At 41.6% G+C, this 18695-nt stretch overlaps 1 protein-coding gene across 3 annotated transcripts in view; it reads left to right on the top strand.

Moving 5' to 3' along the window:
- Window positions 1-18695, top strand: part of bahcc1b (BAH domain and coiled-coil containing 1b) — a 78534-nt gene that overhangs the window by 40393 nt on the left and 19446 nt on the right. For all 3 annotated transcript variants that reach the window (XR_005282078.1, XM_038300351.1, XM_038300350.1), the window contains exons 8-14: window positions 1831-1971; window positions 3381-3571; window positions 4200-4584; window positions 6194-7030; window positions 11285-11445; window positions 13949-14085; window positions 14461-14565. Coding sequence is in view for 2 of the 3 variants with exons in the window: in XM_038300351.1 (XP_038156279.1) it covers window positions 1831-1971; window positions 3381-3571; window positions 4200-4584; window positions 6194-7030; window positions 11285-11445; window positions 13949-14085; window positions 14461-14565 (1957 nt within the window). In the remaining variant the exon portion in view is untranslated. The remainder of the gene's footprint in view (window positions 1-1830; window positions 1972-3380; window positions 3572-4199; window positions 4585-6193; window positions 7031-11284; window positions 11446-13948; window positions 14086-14460; window positions 14566-18695) is intronic.

Here is an 18695-nt window from a genome sequence, read left to right as displayed (position 1 = left end):
AGTCCGATAAGTTTCTCTGGGTTACTCTCTGACAGTCACCTAGTTACCATTCAAAGCTGTGCATCCTGTGAAACGGCAGAGGTTCACTCCTCGAGTAAAAAACGGAAATATAGGACTAGTTTTACAGCAGAATATACTAAACATAGTATATCCGCCCCAGAATATACAAACACTAGTCGTCTATACATAGACGACTAGTGAAGGTGAGGAACAGTACCAAATGTACCAGGGGTCCAGGAGGGGGCCAGAGTGTTTTCATGGGGGCCCAGAAAAGCATGAAATAAAAAAAAAAAAGGGCAAGGAATTCCAATATCTTAAGAGAGCTGCATGAAGGGAAAGTTCTTTTCAATGAGGTTCAATAAGAATTTTATTTCTTATGAGGTCAATATAAATTTAAAATGTAGGAATTGTACATATTTTTTTTTACTTATGTTAAAACTACTGTTTACTTTAAATTACTTGAATTCGATCTCAAGAAAAACTGTTAAATTCATCTGTAAAAATTAGAGATTTTTTTTTATTTGTTATGGAAAAAAAAAAACCTTTAGCAGATGAAAACTGGGATCCTATCTCAGTACCACTGAAGCTATCACCTTTTTGTTTTTGAATAATTAGTAAAACAGAATTTGTAAAGAAAAGAATGAAATAGATGCAAAGGGCCTATCAGTTATAACGTCTTCTCCAGCCCAGATCATCATTAGAATTCCTTTTAAGTATCATGTCTTTAGTTTAGGGGCCATAACAGGGGCCAGGTCATGATCTACAGGGGTACTGGCCCCCGTTGGCCCCTGTCTAGGTGAGAAATGATGACACCGGGGCGAGGTGCACTGTATGCTGAAGTCCCATGAAAAACAGTAAGCACAACCGATGTTGAAGGCTACAAGATTGAAAGTATTAAAAATAAAAGACCAATACTGTTCTGTTTAGTGTTTAAGAAATTACTGTTAGTTAATAAACAGTTGATGAAAAGCTGCTTGTCTTAAGTGTGTGTGTATGGGGCACGGTGTGGGTCCGTGGGGGTTGGGGGATAAGCATCTCCCTGAAATGAGTTTTTGGAACTTGGGATGTCTGGGTTAGCAAGAAATATTTTAGTTTGCAGTGTTTGCATGTTAAGCTCAATATGTTCCAGTTTTGCATCAGGAAGACCAAGAATCACAACAGGCAGGTCAGAAAGGGGGAAATCAAAGCTGGGTTAAGTTATAGAACAATATTCCTAACTTATCATATTTTACAGAGCAGGTCTACCTCCAATGCAGATCACATTTGTGGTGACAGCATATTGTGGCAAAAAAAAAGAAAAGAAAAGATGGACAAATAAAAAAAGAATACCAAAGTTTTACATTTATTTGTAAATATTTTGAAATATTAAATATGTGCAAGTTTTTTTGTTGTCCAGAACAAATAATATGAACAAAAAGCATTAATGTTTCTTGTAGTAACACAACTAAAGCCTTTTGTGATGAATAGAATAAATAAAACCCTCATCTTCTCCCACTGATTCTGTCAGGTTGCTGTTGGGCCAGTGCCTTTCTCCGGTATTCTATGGACAATAGGCAGGGTACACCCAGGACAGTCACCAGTTTGTCAAAGAGCAACATAGAGACACACAAAGACACACAACCATGCACACACACACTTATACCTAAGGACAATTTACAGATGCCAATCAGCCTCGCAGTCATGTTTTTGGACTATGGGAGGAAGCCAGAGTACCCAGAGAGAGTCCAGACATGCACAGGGAGAACCCAGAACAGTGCTATAATAATACAAACGTTTAGTAAATGAAAACTTTTTGCTGTAATTTCACTGTGAATTAAACCCTGATTCCAGGTCTGAGCCACGTCGGGATGAGCCCTGGCTTTCCACCAGCTCTTGCCAACCCTTTGCAGCCTGTCTTGGGTTCACTCAGCCAAGACCCTAACTCCCCCATCATGGTTCTTCCTACAGAACCAGGACCGCATCATCCTCTGGGTATGATAACTATGCTTTCACAGCAACAACAGAACATATAGATTGTTGCGTACAGGACTTACTGCCTAGCTACCGCCTGCTTCCCCCTCATTTTAACCTTTGATGCTTCTCCCCAAGAGTTTTAGTATAACTGCCTAATCATAATATAATGGTCAACTAAGCCCCTCTGTCAGTGGGACCATGTTTTATTGCTTTGTTAATGGGAGCAGCCATTCCATTGCCCCTCTGCATGTGCCTAGCCTTATGCAAACAATTTGAACCGGCATTTCATCTCTCTTCTGGTGGAGTGCAGATGTGTTTAGGTTTGGTGTGTGTGTGTGTGTGTGTGTTTTTTTTTTTTTTTTGCAGAGGGGGAGGGGTGCATGTATGTGTGAGTGTTATTAGTTATGTTAATGTCTAAAACAACATATGTTACAGGTTTTGTTGTATATCTCAGCTATTGCTGGAGAGAGACAAGAATGTGTGTGTGTGTGTGTAAATGGTGTGTGTGTGTGTGTGTGTGTGTGCACGGTGCTTTGCAAACAGGCTGTGAAATTTAATTATCTCCCGCCTCCCTTGACTCGCTCCGTGAGAGTTCCTGCAGAGAGGGGAAGTGCATCCACTGAACCCTTCCCCTGGGAAACATTAGCCCACTCAGGCTAATCTCACAGAACAAAGGTTCCCACCGACAAGGTAGTCGAGGAGGGGATGGATAGTGATGTGTGTGTTTGTGGCTTACTGTCCAACTAAATAATCAGGTTTCCTGCAAAAAGTATAATATCTGTAAAGAGAGCTGGGGTTGAAATAAGGGAGATCAAACTAATATGAATGTAAAAATCTTTTTTTTTAAGTCTGTCTTATAAGGTAGTACTTAATTGCAATTATTAGGCTTTATCCAATGAAGTAAGAGAAAGACAATGTTACGAGCCCCAAATTTAAAACTTAATGATTTAAGCATGCAGCTCACTTTTCTTTGTGTTATTTAACTGTTTTCTTTAGACTTAGTCAGATTTGTAAAATATTCTTAAAACCTCAATTCTATTTTGAATACACAGAAAGCTGTAGTACTGCTGCAGAATTTGAGAGATTTTAATGCTTACCTGCACTAAATTATTACGGTCTGGATTTTTGGAAAGGCCTCTATTTTGAAAAGAAAAAACAATAAAATAAAAATAGCTATGGAGATTGCTGTTTTCTGCCACAAAATGTTCTCTCTTCTCAATGCATTGTGTAATAGCTGTAATACCTAGTAAGCTGCCTACCATTCCAACCTTAGCAGGCAATAATTGGACTACTATTCAACCATCAGATATGTAATGGAATCCGGGATTCCCTTTAAACACATTTATTGCAAGATATTTTCTACCTTTAAATTATAAATTTTACTTTGTCTAAGTTTGTAAAGAAAGAGCTTTTGTTTTTTCCTCTAGATGTTCTGGAGCAGCCGGGACTGTGGCCCTCGGTGTACGGCGCTAGGGGCCCTCCCCCTCATCTGCAGCCCCACCCAGTATACTCCCGCACCTCCTTCCTACAGCAGCAAGAAATGTACGCTCTGCAGCATCAGCACCACCAGCAACAGCAGCGAGCAATGGAACACACACAACGACCTCCGCTGGGACAAGTAAGATTGGTACTCAAATAATAAGAGTAGAAGAAAAATGAAGGACTCAGGAGTCGAACACAGCAAATTACTTGCAGTTGCTGACTAGAGATGTATGATTTTAGAAAAACATGCAATGTGATGTTATTACTGATCACTATGATAATGACAGAAGTTGTGTTTAACCCACATTTTTCATCATCATGATATTCCTTCAATTCAAGTTTGAAAGTTTCCTAAAGTATTTTCATTTAGCTGAAGTCCACTATGGACAGTTAAAGAACACTTGACTGGCTAAATTCCTTATTGGCATATGATCTATATGATATGATATGTAAATTCACTGCACTAGAAATGTTGTAGACTACTAAATATTGCATTTGCTATTGTGCATTTTACACGATTGAATTAGGATCATGAATGCTATTTCATTACTGTTGATTTGTTTTCATCAAATAAATCATTATTTATTTATTTTTACTTTTTAAACATATTAGCTTCTTGGGTTTACCAGGTCTGTCGTAAACATTAATCACTGAGATAAAAAAAATGTTTGTCTAGAATAACTTGAATTTGCATGTAAGCTTCAAAGCTCTGTGAATTATTTCTTGCTCTAACAATCTTTCTCTCTTTGTTTCATTTTCTGAAGAGAAAACTTGAGGAACGTGCAATCACGATAGATGACTCTCCCAATGGATCTCCAACTTCCAGAGCACCAACCTCTTCATCCTCTCCATCTTCTGCCTCCTCCCATGCAGCAAAACCTTTTTCTCACACCCTTCCTCCACCCAAGACCTCCACTCCATCTCCTGGACTGTGTCCAAGCAGCCGCCAGTCGCCCTGCTACCACTCACCATCAAGGCGTTTGGCACACCCACAGAATCCCCTGACTCCCACTCCAAGCCCAGCAGCGGCAGCGCCACGATCGCCAGCCCTTAGCCCTGCCCCCTCACACCCCTCCAAAGGGCTGGATAGGGGAGGTGACAGGGGTGAAGGGCAGCCACCTCAGGACTACCCCCAGTCATTAGAGCCAGGTGTGTTTGCAGAAGACTGCATGAGCTGGTCACTCTCTAGACATAGCTGAGATGGGTTTTCTTTTTGCTTTACAAAAATTGTCTGAAGCAGGGCTGATCCCTTCACTTCATGTGCCCTTGAGTATATTAATAGAGCGCTAAAGTGAGCTGGTAGGCAGGCCAGCCATTGAGGTCAGATAAACCATATGGATGCTCTTTGTGTGCATGAATGCAACCTGCCAGGGTGTGCATGTGTGTGACAAGAGAAAGGTCAGCAAAATCTTCAGACAAAGTCTTCTCATCCTTCAGGGGCCCTTGGAAAAGTACAGGTGGAAGGATACGCATTCTTCTGGCTGTGTTGTCAGGAGGTGGAGGGATATCATCAATAAAATGAAAGCAGTGGTGACAGGGCAGCAATCATAGGAAGAGAGTGTGTGTCATCAATATACAACATAGACCTCTACACACACCCATGCATTCTGTATATTTAATATACAGCAATACACTTGCTGTTAATGTATTATGTCAACTGTAATCACATAACTTATCCGGTCTACCGACATGGAATGCCAATTTCAATCACCTTAAGGCAAACAAACCATTCCAGCTATTTGCTTTTTTTCATGGATCAAAAGATTTCAGAATCAGAATCAGCTTTATTACCAAGTAGGTTTGCACATACTAGGACTTGGTATTGATAGTGTAGATAAATTAGATATATATACAGAGTACAGGATCTATAGTTATATACAATATAAAACATACAATATTATATTCGATATGTAGTATGTAGCCATAAACTATATACAATCTGCGTTAATGTAACACAGGAGGTCTGGAGATGCTATGTTGGTGTAGCTTTTAGGTCCTGAATGGTGGGGGAAGAGGGGCAGTGTCACAGGGGTATCTGGCCCTTGATAATAAGGCTGGTACCGGATGGGAAGAAACTGTTCTTGTGAGGTTTTGGTCCTGCTGGACCGCAGCCTCCTGCCTGAGGGAAGGGACTGAAAGAGTTTGTGGTTGGGGTGCAAGGGATCATTCACAATCAGCCCCTTTATGCCTCAGAGTCCTGGAGGCAAACAGATCCTGGAGAGATGGAAGATATCAGCCAATCACCTTCTCTGGAGATCAGATGACACAGTTTGCCCTTGTCCTTGGCAGTGGTACCAGCGTACCACATGGTGATAGAGGAGGTTAGGATGGACACAATGATCGAGGAGTAGAAGTGCACATCATTGTCCTTGGCAGGTTGATTTTTTTCAACTGCCTCAGGAAGTACAACCTTTTCTGAGCTTACCTTCAGGGAGTTGATGTTCAGCTCCCACTTTAGGTTCTGTGAGATGATAGTTCCCAGGAAGTGGAAAGACTCCACAGTTTGCATTGTGGAGTCACAGAGGGTGATGGGAATAGCTAAGGTCAGGGCGATAGGTCTAAAGTCATTAAGTCCTGTGGACCTTGACTTAGGACCTCAACCAGTGATATTTAGTGCCATACACTGGAGTTTAGACATGTAGATGTAGTTTTACCACACAAAACCCAGACGTCATTTAGACGTTGGTTTTTAGGCTAAATCTGATCGGTCCATCATAGTGAAAATTTGACATTTGCTCTTCTTTTTCCTTCCCACCAGACTTGCCACCTGTATACAGCTTCTCTCCAGTTTCCATGGGTTATAAGGCCAGTGCTTCGCCTCCTGAAGCACGAGCAGCAGAGCAACCTTTGGTAGATGAAGAGGCAGCAGGGTCTGAAACTACGCCTCTCCAGAAACAATGTCCCATCCAGCCTCTTACTGAAGAAACAAGGGAGGAGGAGAATGTAGACTGCAAAGTGGTGGAGTCTGAGACTGAAACAAAAGGATACTCCATATCTGAAAACCGGGACACTGGTTCTAGATCATCACAAAGCCCTTTCCAAGCTTCAGTCCCTGAACCAGTCTACCCAGCAGACAAAAACCTAACAGTGGATGTTTCTCACGGGTGCTTTATGGAGCCACTGATGTCAAAAGACCAAGGAGATGATTGGGAGCATAGCAAAAGGAATGACATCGGAGAGAATGAGAAAGCAGAATCAGAACCAGCTGAATTTAGTGTCACTGTGCCTGCAGAGCCTGAAAAGGGGGAACATGATCAGTACAATGAACCTCATAATGTAGAGCATAAGAAAGAGGAGGAGGATGAGGGCAGGAAAAGTCCAGATGAGGAATTGGTAGAATCAACAGTTTCTTCCCCCCCTGCTCACCTACTCCCCCCTCCCACCATAACCACAGCAGCACAGCTGGAAGGGGCTTACATGTGGAGCTTGGAGCTCTTGATTGCAGCGGCTCTGTGTGCCACCAGAGATGCCTTGTATTCACCAGCACCAGTTCCTCAGACCCTATGTCCTTCTTCTTCTTACCATGGAATGGAGATACTGGGAGAACTGGCTGAGCTGGAAATCAAACAAAGAAACATGGAGAGCAAAGAGAAGGGTGAGAATAACTTTTTATTGATGTTCCTAAACTTTGTCTGATTAGCATTGATTTATAGCAAAACTTTAAAAGGAAAGAACTGCAACAGCTGCAAGAGGAAGTGACAGATTTTTTTTTCGTTCCTTCACTTCGTTTTTCTTTCATTTAACTATTTTAAACCAGCAATCAGTGGTGATATTATATTGTTGTTATCTGCAATAATTGTTACCCAAAACCCCAGTTTCTGCTCATTTCATGCTTTTATTGCACCACACAATGCAGGGCTTGCATTGACTCCTATTCAAACATCGTGGTACGATCATTGTGCAAGGGCTAAGTACTGCCATCTTACTCCATCTATTATGTCTTTCTTTTCTGCTCTTTAAAGAAATCTGTGGAAGTCTAACAACTTGCTATTAGCTATTTTGTTTAGCTAACAGTTTACTACTGCTTGAATTTATCTAAATTTAGCTTATCTAAAAAAACATGACTTCCATACAGTGAGAGAATTTTGGAGGAAAAAATATACCACGCCATTGTCTTTTGCATCTCATTAAAAGGATTATAGGAATGTGATGATGGGAAATTCAAACACTGCTGTTACATCTGTCACAATTTTCATCTGAACAGCTTTTTTGTCATTACATAAAAAGTTGGTGTGCTGAAGCCAGACAAATCACTTGTCTTTGATTTGCCTTGACTAATAAGTCTGCAGGTATGATTTTCAAATGACTATGAGACCTGGAAAAGCACAGGAATTTACTGACCTCAGTGCTGCTGGATAAGTGACAGCCTGTTATAAAATGTTAAGGTTTCCTTTACTGTTGGGCGGATCTGAAGTGGAATAACAAGTTGCATTCTAACTTGGCAAGCTGATACAGATGGTTGCTCCAGAACACATACTTTTGTGAAGCAGCAAGGAGGTCGTTAATCTTAAAAAAACAAAAACAACCACGACAAATGTATGAACATCAACTACCTACAAATATTGTGTTAAAATTTAAATACTAACATTTGCAGTTTGAGTTACTAAAATCACCTAAAACAGCCAGCTGTGTGAGATTCTTTCATCACTGAGAGGTGGTGACTGAATTTTTAAAAAGTAATTTACTAATATGACAGATTTATAAAAGAGAGGTATTAATAATAACTCAGAGAATGTCACTTCATTCTAAACTAAAGATATAAGGCTAGAAGATTAGACCAGAAACCTAGAAAAAGAAGTTACCCAACATGCTCCCTGCCTAAAAAAACATTCACACCTGCAAAAAACAAAATGTGATAAATCCAGATGTCTGTAATATCAACAGAAACCCACAGAATTTCCCTCTAACTGTCCTGTTTCCTTCCTTTTGCTCTAACTCTTTAGCCGCTTCCTAAGGACCACATTTCCCCTCTGGGGACGAAGTGTGTGTGTTGAGTTGTGTGTGTTGTGAGGGAACACAGCGATGGACAAACAAGCTAAGCTTCAGATACAAACCAGGAGCCACTTGCACAGACTCTCTGCCCAGTGTGTCCCCCTGGCTCTGGCATCTTGCTTTGCTAATTAGACCCTTTCCTTTAAAACACTTCTCCTGTAAGTGCTCCTATTTTATTCCCATCCCCCTGAGAGAAAGTGTTTTTATTTATGCCAGCATCTGTGCATATGTGTGTGTGCGTTCTGTTCATGCTGTGCACACACCGGTGTATGTGGCTTAGCTGTTAAGTAATCCCAGATGAATCTCAGCTCTCCTCCATCAGAGTCCCTCTGTCTCTCAACCAGACTGCCTCCTCCTGTCTCTCCTCCTTCTTTGTTATTTTTTCCCTCTTCCTGGCATCTTTTTTTTTCTTCCAAAACGAATGTAATCTTGTGTGTAAATCCTGCCTCTGCAAGCCCTGTTGACGGAATTAATAAGTGTAAAAAAATCCTAAGTCGCCCAGCTGCTGCCTGCCCATGTGTGTGCAGGAGAGATACTGGGTGTGTGTGAGTGTGCATTTGTTTACATGTGTGCACGTGCTCAGCATGTGTAATAGGTGTGAAATCAATAAGTCAGTCCCGTCTGGGCGTGGAAAACCGGATCCAGCTTTTTACTTAAGAAGCAGCTCAGGTCTCATTGCTAAAAATGTTATTAATAAAGCTGATAGGGCAGTCAGGAGATGGAAGCGATCCGTTGCTTGAGATTTCATCTACTGATGGACGTTTCAGGGTAAATGAATCAAAATACGTAACTGTATTCTGCTAGCAGATTTTCATTCGAAAGTTTTCTGCTTTTTACTTTTATTGAGATTTCATTTTTGTAAAATCTAAAGACTCTCACAACAAGATCACCTTAAATCCCCACAGTCTCACGCAATTGAAATAAATACCTGGAAATAGAAATGTATAGCGCAATCTAATGGCTTTTATTCCAAACAGAAAAAATGACACTTGTTCCTTCTGGTGTTAAAATGATAGTTTACAATGGATGAAAAAAAGCCTGTCCTGCAGATTTTACCGTCTCCATCTGTAGTTGTAGAGCAACACTACTTTCAATAAGTAATGGTAGCGTTCCTTTAGTTTCCACACTAGGACTGTATATGTTTGTTTTTCAACCACAAATATTTCGTTTTGTATTTCTCATAAGCTAAGAAACATTTGTAAATCCTCTCCCAGTCAGCTGGTCAGCAGTGCAGTGAAAGGTGGGGAACTGGGCAGAGACATGGTTCTGTTTGATGCATAATGACAATGAAAATTTTCCTCAGTGCTGCATTTACTCAGACTACTCCTTTAGAGCTCTTTAAACTATAGACATGGTATCATGGATAACATATATTTTTTAATCATAACATTTCAAAATTGCAAAGCTCACATGGTAAATGCTGCAGTGTTAAAGTAACACTCAGGAGTGTTACTTTAACACTGCAACATTTACTGTGCACCAGCAGTGCACAGTAACAGGTGGGGGCACAGCAATAGTCTATAGAGCTACAGTAAACTTCTGTAGCTGTTGGGAACTCCTTTGTATTTTGGTTTGGAAAGGGAAACGTTTTAAATCCACAGCCCATGAGTCTAATGGAGGCATTTCGGGTGAAATGCATTCATTTTCGTTCTCTATTACTACTCCTTTTCATCTCAAATCCCCCAAGCTGTTTCGGGTTACAGCCATCAACCCTGTTAGGGACACACAATGGTGTTATGCTGGGGTGGGGGCGAGGCTATGAGTGGAAGGTATGTATTGATTGCGGTTATCTCTATAATACTATACTAGGTGTGGTGATGTCAGCGGTGATGTCATCCGATAAGGGTAACCGAAGTGTGCCATTGGCTCTGAAAGCTTGACACATTAGATGACATTGACCTCTGAGAGGCAGTACAGGACACAGCCGGGTCCAGTAGCTCCTTCTTGCCCTCTGTAGCGCTGTCTGAGCTCAACCTCACATGATCTGCTCCTTTGTTGCGCGCTCGTTTTTCTCCCCACACTCAAAGGGCCCCTCTCCTTTCTGCTTTCTTCTTCATCCTCTGTTTCCTGCATTGCCCTCACCATATCCCACTTGCGTGCAAAGGTTTTAATAATGTCAGATGTCACCGGGCAGGTCTTGCAGCTCCAGTGCAGCCCTTCACTGATCCAGTGAAACTTCTCTCCTCTCCACGTCTCCTCATCCCCTCTCCTCGTCTTTCTCCTCCAAGGGAAAATTGGATTCTGTCCATGTCCATAATGAGAAGATGTAGGAGAATAAATAGATAGCTCAATAAACACTTTGCCTCTTATTGCTTCTCCTCCCCTTCAGTCCTCACCCCTCCCTGCTTTTTTCTCACTGCGCTGTAGTCCTCCTCCTCCTGCTCCAACCTCCCGCTGCTCTCCTTCTCTCCGTTTCTCCCACACATACATATGCTCATGCAGTTTGCCCGTGTCTGCCGAGCTCAGCGAAAACTGTCTGTTCAGAATGAGTGTGTTATGTTTGCACAGGTTTGTGTATGTGAACCTCCTCATGAATATTCTGTTTTATCTGCTGCTGTGTGACAATGACAGAGTTAATGACAGTGACAGATGTAGTGAGCTACCTCCCACCTCACCTCCACCATTACTCCCCCCTAGTTGTGTAGGTGTGTGTGTGTGCATTTGTGTACGATTAGGCAGGAACATAAGTATACATCAAATAAACTACACAGCTAATATCATAAATATCACCACTTTTCAGGGCACAGTTTCATTGCGCTGAGAAAATAAATCCTTTGAACGCACAGCATGTTTTACAACATGGCAACAGCTAAGCCCCGACGCTCAGGTGAACTAAAACCATCCATCTCTCAAGCAGGTGAGGAAACGCTGACCTTTGACCTCCACAGTCTGGCAACGCTGGCAGCGGCCCGAGCCTTGGAGACAGGTGGCGAGACCGTGGACGCAGACCAACAGTGTCCGATCAGGAAAAAGCTGAACCTGCGAAGGAAGTGCAGCTGGACACCTCGGCACGAGCCGGTGAGGTGGCACCCAATCACTGTCCTTCAGGAGATATTCAAGCTTGAAACATTCATGCTAAACTTTGGGTTGCTGCTGAGCAGAACATTGAAACACTCTTCTGTTGTATTCTCAAACACAACCCAGGTCGTGTGACATTTAATATTTGTTTTGTTAAGATTATATCCAAAAGACCAATAAGAAAAACTGAATCACATACCAACAAGCTTCTAGTTTTTTAAGATTTTTGTTTTAATCTCATAATTCTGTTTTTGCATGGAGACAACATACAAACTCCATGCAGAAAGGGGCCAGGAATCAAACCCCAGACTTCTTGCTGCAAGGCAACAGTGCTGTGCAGCCTTACAGTTCAATTCAAGTCAATTCAATTTAGTTACATTAAAAAAAATGTATTGATCCCAGAAAGAAATGAAATATTGTGGTACTCTGTAACTGTGGGCAGGAGGGATCTACTGTAGATCCACCACAATGCAACCACCCCGAGCAGCACAACTCCAGTATGAATATTTAACTGAGCTGATAGTAGATGCTTTTAATAAAATATTGAAGAATAAAGTAATCCATTACTGAATAAAAAGCACATCAGCAAAAATAGCAACACTGAAGACTTAAAGGTCCTCAGCAGCTCTGTTTGGGAAGCCAAAAAGGTGACCTAGTAAACATGTAGAGGAAGCTGCTTTTTCAGACACCATTTGAATGCTTTAGCCAAAGAGCTGATTAATATTGCTCATCATTCTAAACTCACCCTTCACACAGTGGTGGCAGCATCATGCTGTGGGGATCCTTTTCTTTTCTGCCATTCGTCTGCCCAGATGTGATCTGTCCAACTTCCCATAGTAGCTTTTTTTTTTTATTGTAGTAGCTTAAGCTGATAGACTTTCGCCGTGACTATCCATAGGTAATAAATTAAAACTTTTACTGTTTTTTCCTCCACTTGTGCTGTATCAAATGAAATCCATTCAAGGTACACTGAGGGTTGTGGTTTTAACATGATACTAAATGTTACTTGGGCAGCTGATTAGGTTTTAAAATGGGGAAGCAAAATTAGAAAGAATCAGGAGACCTTCTCCAACACCTTCTTCAGCAAAATACACATCAGACATGTATTTGCAACACAGACATAAACCATATGATTTACTGAGTATGAAACCCTTACAGTGCATAAAGGGGACAATAATCTGGAAGATTGTAATGTGTTGGGCTGGTGACATTGGGTCCTAAGATATTCTTTGTTTCCCTGTAGATCCCAGGCTTAATTCTTGGTAATACATTTGATTTTATGTTTTTTTTCCCCATATGCTAATCAATACATCCATTTAAAATGTTCACATAGAACACCTGCATTTGCTTGCATTTCACCGGCTGCCTGATTGCAGGTCTGAGCTCTACAGCAAAGCTGTGAAAACTTCCATTTTGTCATATTTATAGTGAGTGAGTAAGATGCAGCAGAATAATGACACTTAAAAAGCTGATTGAGATTCGGTTCATGCTGTCTTTTCCTGCTCTGGCTGTAAAGAGCCACTGAAGAGATTTTGTTCAGACAGAGCAACTTCTGTGTGGCGAGTTGGACTGAACCAACTTTGAGCAGAAGGAGGGTGGATCTAAAGATTAGAATTTATTGCTAATAATGATTTTTGTTGTGGCAGGTTAAATGAAATACAAGAAGAAATAAACCTTTAAAGGTAGTTGGACTGCTGGAAGTGATCAGGTTTCTCTCACTGAAAGGATGGGGGAGCAGAAACATAAATTTTCTCCCCCATCAGCTGCTGTAGTCGCTCCACGTCGCCTATGGCGCCATATACCCACTTACCATCAGAGAAGCACTGCATTATCACGCAGGCACTTTTATCAGTGAAACATTTACAATGTCAGCCTGTTTTGCATATTCAAAACTTCAGTGTAGCAGAACGGTTCATATTACTGTCACAAACATTAAAGTCAATGAAATTAATAAGATAACAGTTTGAATGTTCAAAAAGAAAAAAACAGAACAGAAAAAAAGAAGAATGCAGAACATTTTACGATCAAAACCTTTTCATTTAAAGAAAAGAAAATTGTGATGTAAGAACCTGAGCGTGAACCTTTTATTATCAAAGCAGCTTAATGTAAAGAACACCTAATACTACGTTTTAAAGCTTGTTTTTTGCTTGACTCCATGAAAACATGTTTTCCTGGCAGAAGTGCTAATTTCTAAAAATAAGAGCAGAAGCTCAACACTGAAAGGAGATAAAACCTGCATGTCTGTGTAAATTCTCAGTCATGGCAGCCATAAAAAAAAGCCTAAATTGGAAGCAACCAGTCTTTTGCTCAGTTTTTCTAAACATGTTTGGACGCTTTTCCAAGAGTCTTTGTCAATTCTGTAGACTCTCACTGGAGAACCTGTATCATCAAAAAGCACGCCAAAAAACTCACTGGTCACACATTCGATGTCTGTGGGACTGGGCTTTGTGAACAGCATTTTAAATTCCTCTACTTTGGGTCTGTGTATGTGTGTCTGTGTCAGGTGTGCCCAGTGAAGGGCTCCATGGAGACGATGGGGGGGGAGGAGCTGGCCATGCGTGTCCAGCTGGCAGAGCTACAGCGCCGCTACAAAGAGAAACAGAGAGAGCTGGCCAAACTACAGAGGAAACACGACCACCAGTGAGCAGAATAACACACCCTGACAACACACACACACACACACACACACACACACACACACACACACACACACACACACACACACACACACACACACACACACACACACACACACACCCATATACACCCACACACACACCTATACACACACACACACACCTATACACACACACACAGTTCTTTTTGTCTTTACTGAATTGTCCATTCCAGCATTCAGGGTTGCTGTTTCATTTCCTGATTTATCCCGACCTACAGACTTTTTCATGCACGAGGCATTTAGATCTGCAGCCTTTGCAGCCCCCTGCCTGATTTCTGTTGCATCCCCCCTTTCTCTCTCTCCATCTTACTCTTCCTTTCTTCCTTCTCTCCCTGCAGGAAAGACGAGACATCTCGTAGCGCGGCTCGCAGGGGGCCTGGCCGTCCCCGAAAGCGCAAGTCCACCCCTGGCCCAGCTGCTGTGGAGAGCTCAAAAAGACTCAGGTCAGTGCTCTGATACTGCGTCACTATAATCAGCGTGATTGGCAAGCCCAGCTCATTCATCCTGATTTCTGTTTGTGTTTTTGGTGAAAGGCATGGTTGATTTTCAAGAAGTTCTTCTTCAGCTGAATTGATTCAAATGCTCTATAGCTGATGATTTGCTTGATTGGGCCCTGGAAGGAGCTGTTCATGCGTGCACGCACACATTCATAAACACACGCACGCACACAGTTGGTTATGTGATGGAAGCTGCAAGATGGCTGTGATTTTTAATGAGAGAAGGTAATGAAGCTGAGGGCTTCGTTAATCATCATTAATCACTTTTAATCATATTTATCACTGGTATTGATTGTGTCCTAATTCAGTGTGAACCTCTTGCACATACTAATACAGCTGGACAGGGTCTGGATGTACAGTTATTCCAGCTATAAATGACTCAACACCTCCTTCATCTGCTGCAACACGTCACCACACACTATAGCACCTCAAACATGCTAACTTTAGGATGAACACAAACTCAAATCAAACACGCCGCCACATTCATGGCATTCTCTGAGATAAATGTGTTTTCTCAGGGTTCCCCACCTCTGTTAGAGACTCCATCGTCGCCTTGATAAAATGATTAAAGAAACTCACAGTTTGTCACGATTACCATGATTAGAAGCTGCTAATGAAAATGACAATGAAAACCTTTTGCCATAATATACCAGCATCTACGCACACAGAGCTGTTTGGGGGAACTTGTTTAATTATCCAAGCTGGTTTCTACGTGCCCGCATAACATTACAGTTGTCATTTACCAGCAATGTGTCGTTTGTTGGTGTTTTATCCTCTCATGTTGATTGAGGGTGAAAGTCAACTGTAAAACTATGAGAGATTAGAAGGTTCAGTTAAATTTGAACAAGGTTGTTTCACACTTAACATTCACACGAGGCAGTATGCTAAGAAGGCAGCAACTACAGCCTAGGAGTCTAATGTATCGGCATGTTTCTATCCCTGCTGGTGTCCGGGTCAAATAAGGCCCCAAAAATGGGCTCAGTCGTCAATCAGTTTTCAATTCAATTCAGTAAAGTTTATTTATGTAGCACTAATTCACAACACACGTCATCTCAAGGCACTTTACAGTTCAAATATTTTCATTTAAAAGTTCAAATGTAGTTCAGTCTTACATTTTGAGATTTTTTTGAAGATCCAAGTGTACAACATTTTGGAATCAATTAAGGTGTTCTTGTTGGTTTGTTTTTATACCTGGGCTCTAATTCTGAAATATTATAAAGGACTTTATCACTCCCTTTTTAGTTTCTGGACACACAGCATCTCTTAGCCAGGTTAAATTCCAGGCAAACTGAGAATCTGCTTATGAACAGTCCTTACATTAGCTAATCTTATTTGTTTTTTCTAGCTGTAGACTCTGCTAGTAATTTCACATGTGTATTGCCCCAATATTTGGCAGGGAACCTATTTGAGAGTTTTCTATACAGATGCTGACTTTACTGTTTTTCAAACTTAAACATCGTCCTTGATTTAGGATGAGGTCCTTTTGTTTTTTAATGAAAAAGTGTTTGTCTGATATTTGATTGTTGGGTTTATTGTAATGAAATAAGGCCTGACTCGCCCTTGGCTGTAGAACAGTTCTGTTTCTTGTTGATGACTTCTCACGTTACCAACCCACTGAAACAGCAAATGACCTTAAAAAGTGAAACCAGTGCGTCAGCTTTAAAATTGTTCTATTATTTAACAGGAATCTAATACAGGCTACTTTTAAAACCTTTTTTATGCAATAGGATTTTTGTCTACGGAGCTCAGAATTCTGGGGTTGAATGAAGGGGTTTTAGATTACAGACCCCTCCTCTTTTCCTCTCCTCTCCTGGGAGCGGAGATGCTCCGAGCCAATCCTTCCCTCTGTGGGAATATAAGATTCACCTGCCTCAGACACCAGCTACTAACTGAGTGTGGGTTTGTGTGTGTGTGTTGGCTGCCTGTGGTCTAACAGTCCATGCTGGCAGTGAAGGAAGGACCAAGCAAGAGAGAGGCAGGGAGGAGTAGTATTCAATAGAGGTTAGTGTTTATCGATTGAGCCCTGAAGCTCCGGTCAACGGACAGACTCCCTCGAGACTGCTTCATCTCTCTCTCCTTCTCTCTCCCCCCTCTCCCCCTTCGCTCTGTCTCTATCTTCAGTGCAGCTTCGTTTCTTAGACCAACTCTTGCTCTTTTATGTATGGTTCACCTTTATATTTGCACAGCTGCTGTATATTTCTGTTATGTTGGCAGTTCTCAAAACCTGCATCTCTCCTCATAAAAGAAATAAGACAGTGATAAGAAGTCAGAGGCCTTAAAGACAATGAAGAAACCATTATGAGATAAAAGCAAAACTGGAAAGGAAAGAGCTGAGAGGGCATCTGTGGAAACAATTGTTTCAGTGTGAGAGAAAAAGCCCTGTTCCACTGAGGCCGGGTCCACCTGACCGCTGAAGACGTGAGCCGCTATCCGGCACCTAGGTGTTATAGCCTGTAAGTTGCAAGATGCAGCCTTAATGGACTGGATTTCTTTGTTCACTCCGTCAAACGGATGCTAAGTTTGATTGAGTTCTGAAGGATTTGGAGACCAAGTCAATATTTTAAACTGTGTGCTCTACAAACCATTGCTGAGGTAATTAATCTTTGTGGTAGGGTGTGTCCTAAAAATGGCTAAAAACATAGGTAGCTTTTATCAGTTTGTTGCAGTGGCGGCTGGTGAAAAATATTTTTGGTGGGGCTGATATAGCCTAGTGTATGTCTCCAACTAATCCGGAATAAGAATTCAAATAAACAATTGGACAATACATACAATTTAACAGTAATGATTTAATTTACTATATAATAACTAACAGTGATGATTTGGGTCACTGTGACGGGGTTCTTTGGCCTCCAAGAATCCAGTCTCAGTCGGGTTACCGGTGTTGGTGATTTATTGTGCTCAGAAACTCAAAACAGGGTGCAAAAGAAACTAAACATACAAGATACTCTGGGCCTCAGCCTCCCTCCAGTTACCAGCAATGTAACAAAGAAACAGAAAACAAAAGTTGCCGCTTTTCTTCCCACAGCCCTCATTAAATAGTTTAAGCCCCTCACATCAGGCTCTCTTATTTCTGATTTCTTCTCATTAATCAGTTTTGTCCATATATTACCTCCACAAACAATTGATGTACAAAAACAAATAATTTTTACAACTTAATTCTTTTACACAGATTCATTGACTTATTCAATTACACCAAACTGGGTTTGAACCCAACAAAGACGCAGCCAGACTGAAGATGACAAGTCCCCGTAGCATAAACATGTACACACCCACACCCCCCACACACCCACACACACACACACCCCCCCCCCCCCACACACACACACACGGCTAACCCCACTGAAATATTAAGTGTGCACCCTCAATACGCAGCAGGTAACCAGGAACAGCTTGTGTGTTTTAAGTTCATGGAGCTACTTGGCTCAGCGCGAGCGGATTGGTCCTCACAAACACAGTATAACAGGAATGTGTGTGTGGCGCGCAAAGTTAGAGAGGTTATTTTAAGTGACGAGGTGGATTCGTCACAGTCACAATAACCATGACATGAAATGTTCATATCCTACAACAGGGATGTTCTTCTGGCAAACGGGTAGATAAATAAGGATCTCACCGAATTTGGTGGAAGCTGCATCTCGGTCGTTACATTCGCCATCTTCCCTCTAATTGTCTGCACCTGCGCTTGGGTTCAGAAGCCTGTTAAAGCGCAGTATTTTCAGCGCCCCAAGACCATAAAGTTCCGAGACGCTGATTGGCCATTAAATTCACCTAGCAATAATACATGATTGACAGATTCTCTGCAAATGTGGGGCTGTCTGATCAGCGCCCCCAGAACAGAGACGGTAGGAGTCTGTCTGTGGAAATCCACAAATTAATGACAGTAGATAGAGAAATGTAGTTTATATACTTTGTTTTGCTTATAGGTACACAGTCTAGAGAGTAAAACTGACATTTATGAGTTAATTTCTAAAAATATATTTTACGTTTCTCTCTTCTTATCAGGGGGGGCGGTGCCCCAGCGCCCCCTATGGGCCGGCCGCCACTGGTTTGTTGCAATTTGAGGTGCAATAATTCAAATT

This window comes from Cyprinodon tularosa, unplaced genomic scaffold, assembly GCF_016077235.1.
Source record: "Cyprinodon tularosa strain WSP-4 unplaced genomic scaffold, ASM1607723v1 ctg448, whole genome shotgun sequence".
In the NCBI taxonomy this organism is placed as follows: Eukaryota; Metazoa; Chordata; class Actinopteri; order Cyprinodontiformes; family Cyprinodontidae; genus Cyprinodon; species Cyprinodon tularosa.
The sequence above is the reverse complement of the archived record's forward strand: the minus strand, read 5'-3'. Positions and strand labels throughout refer to the sequence as shown.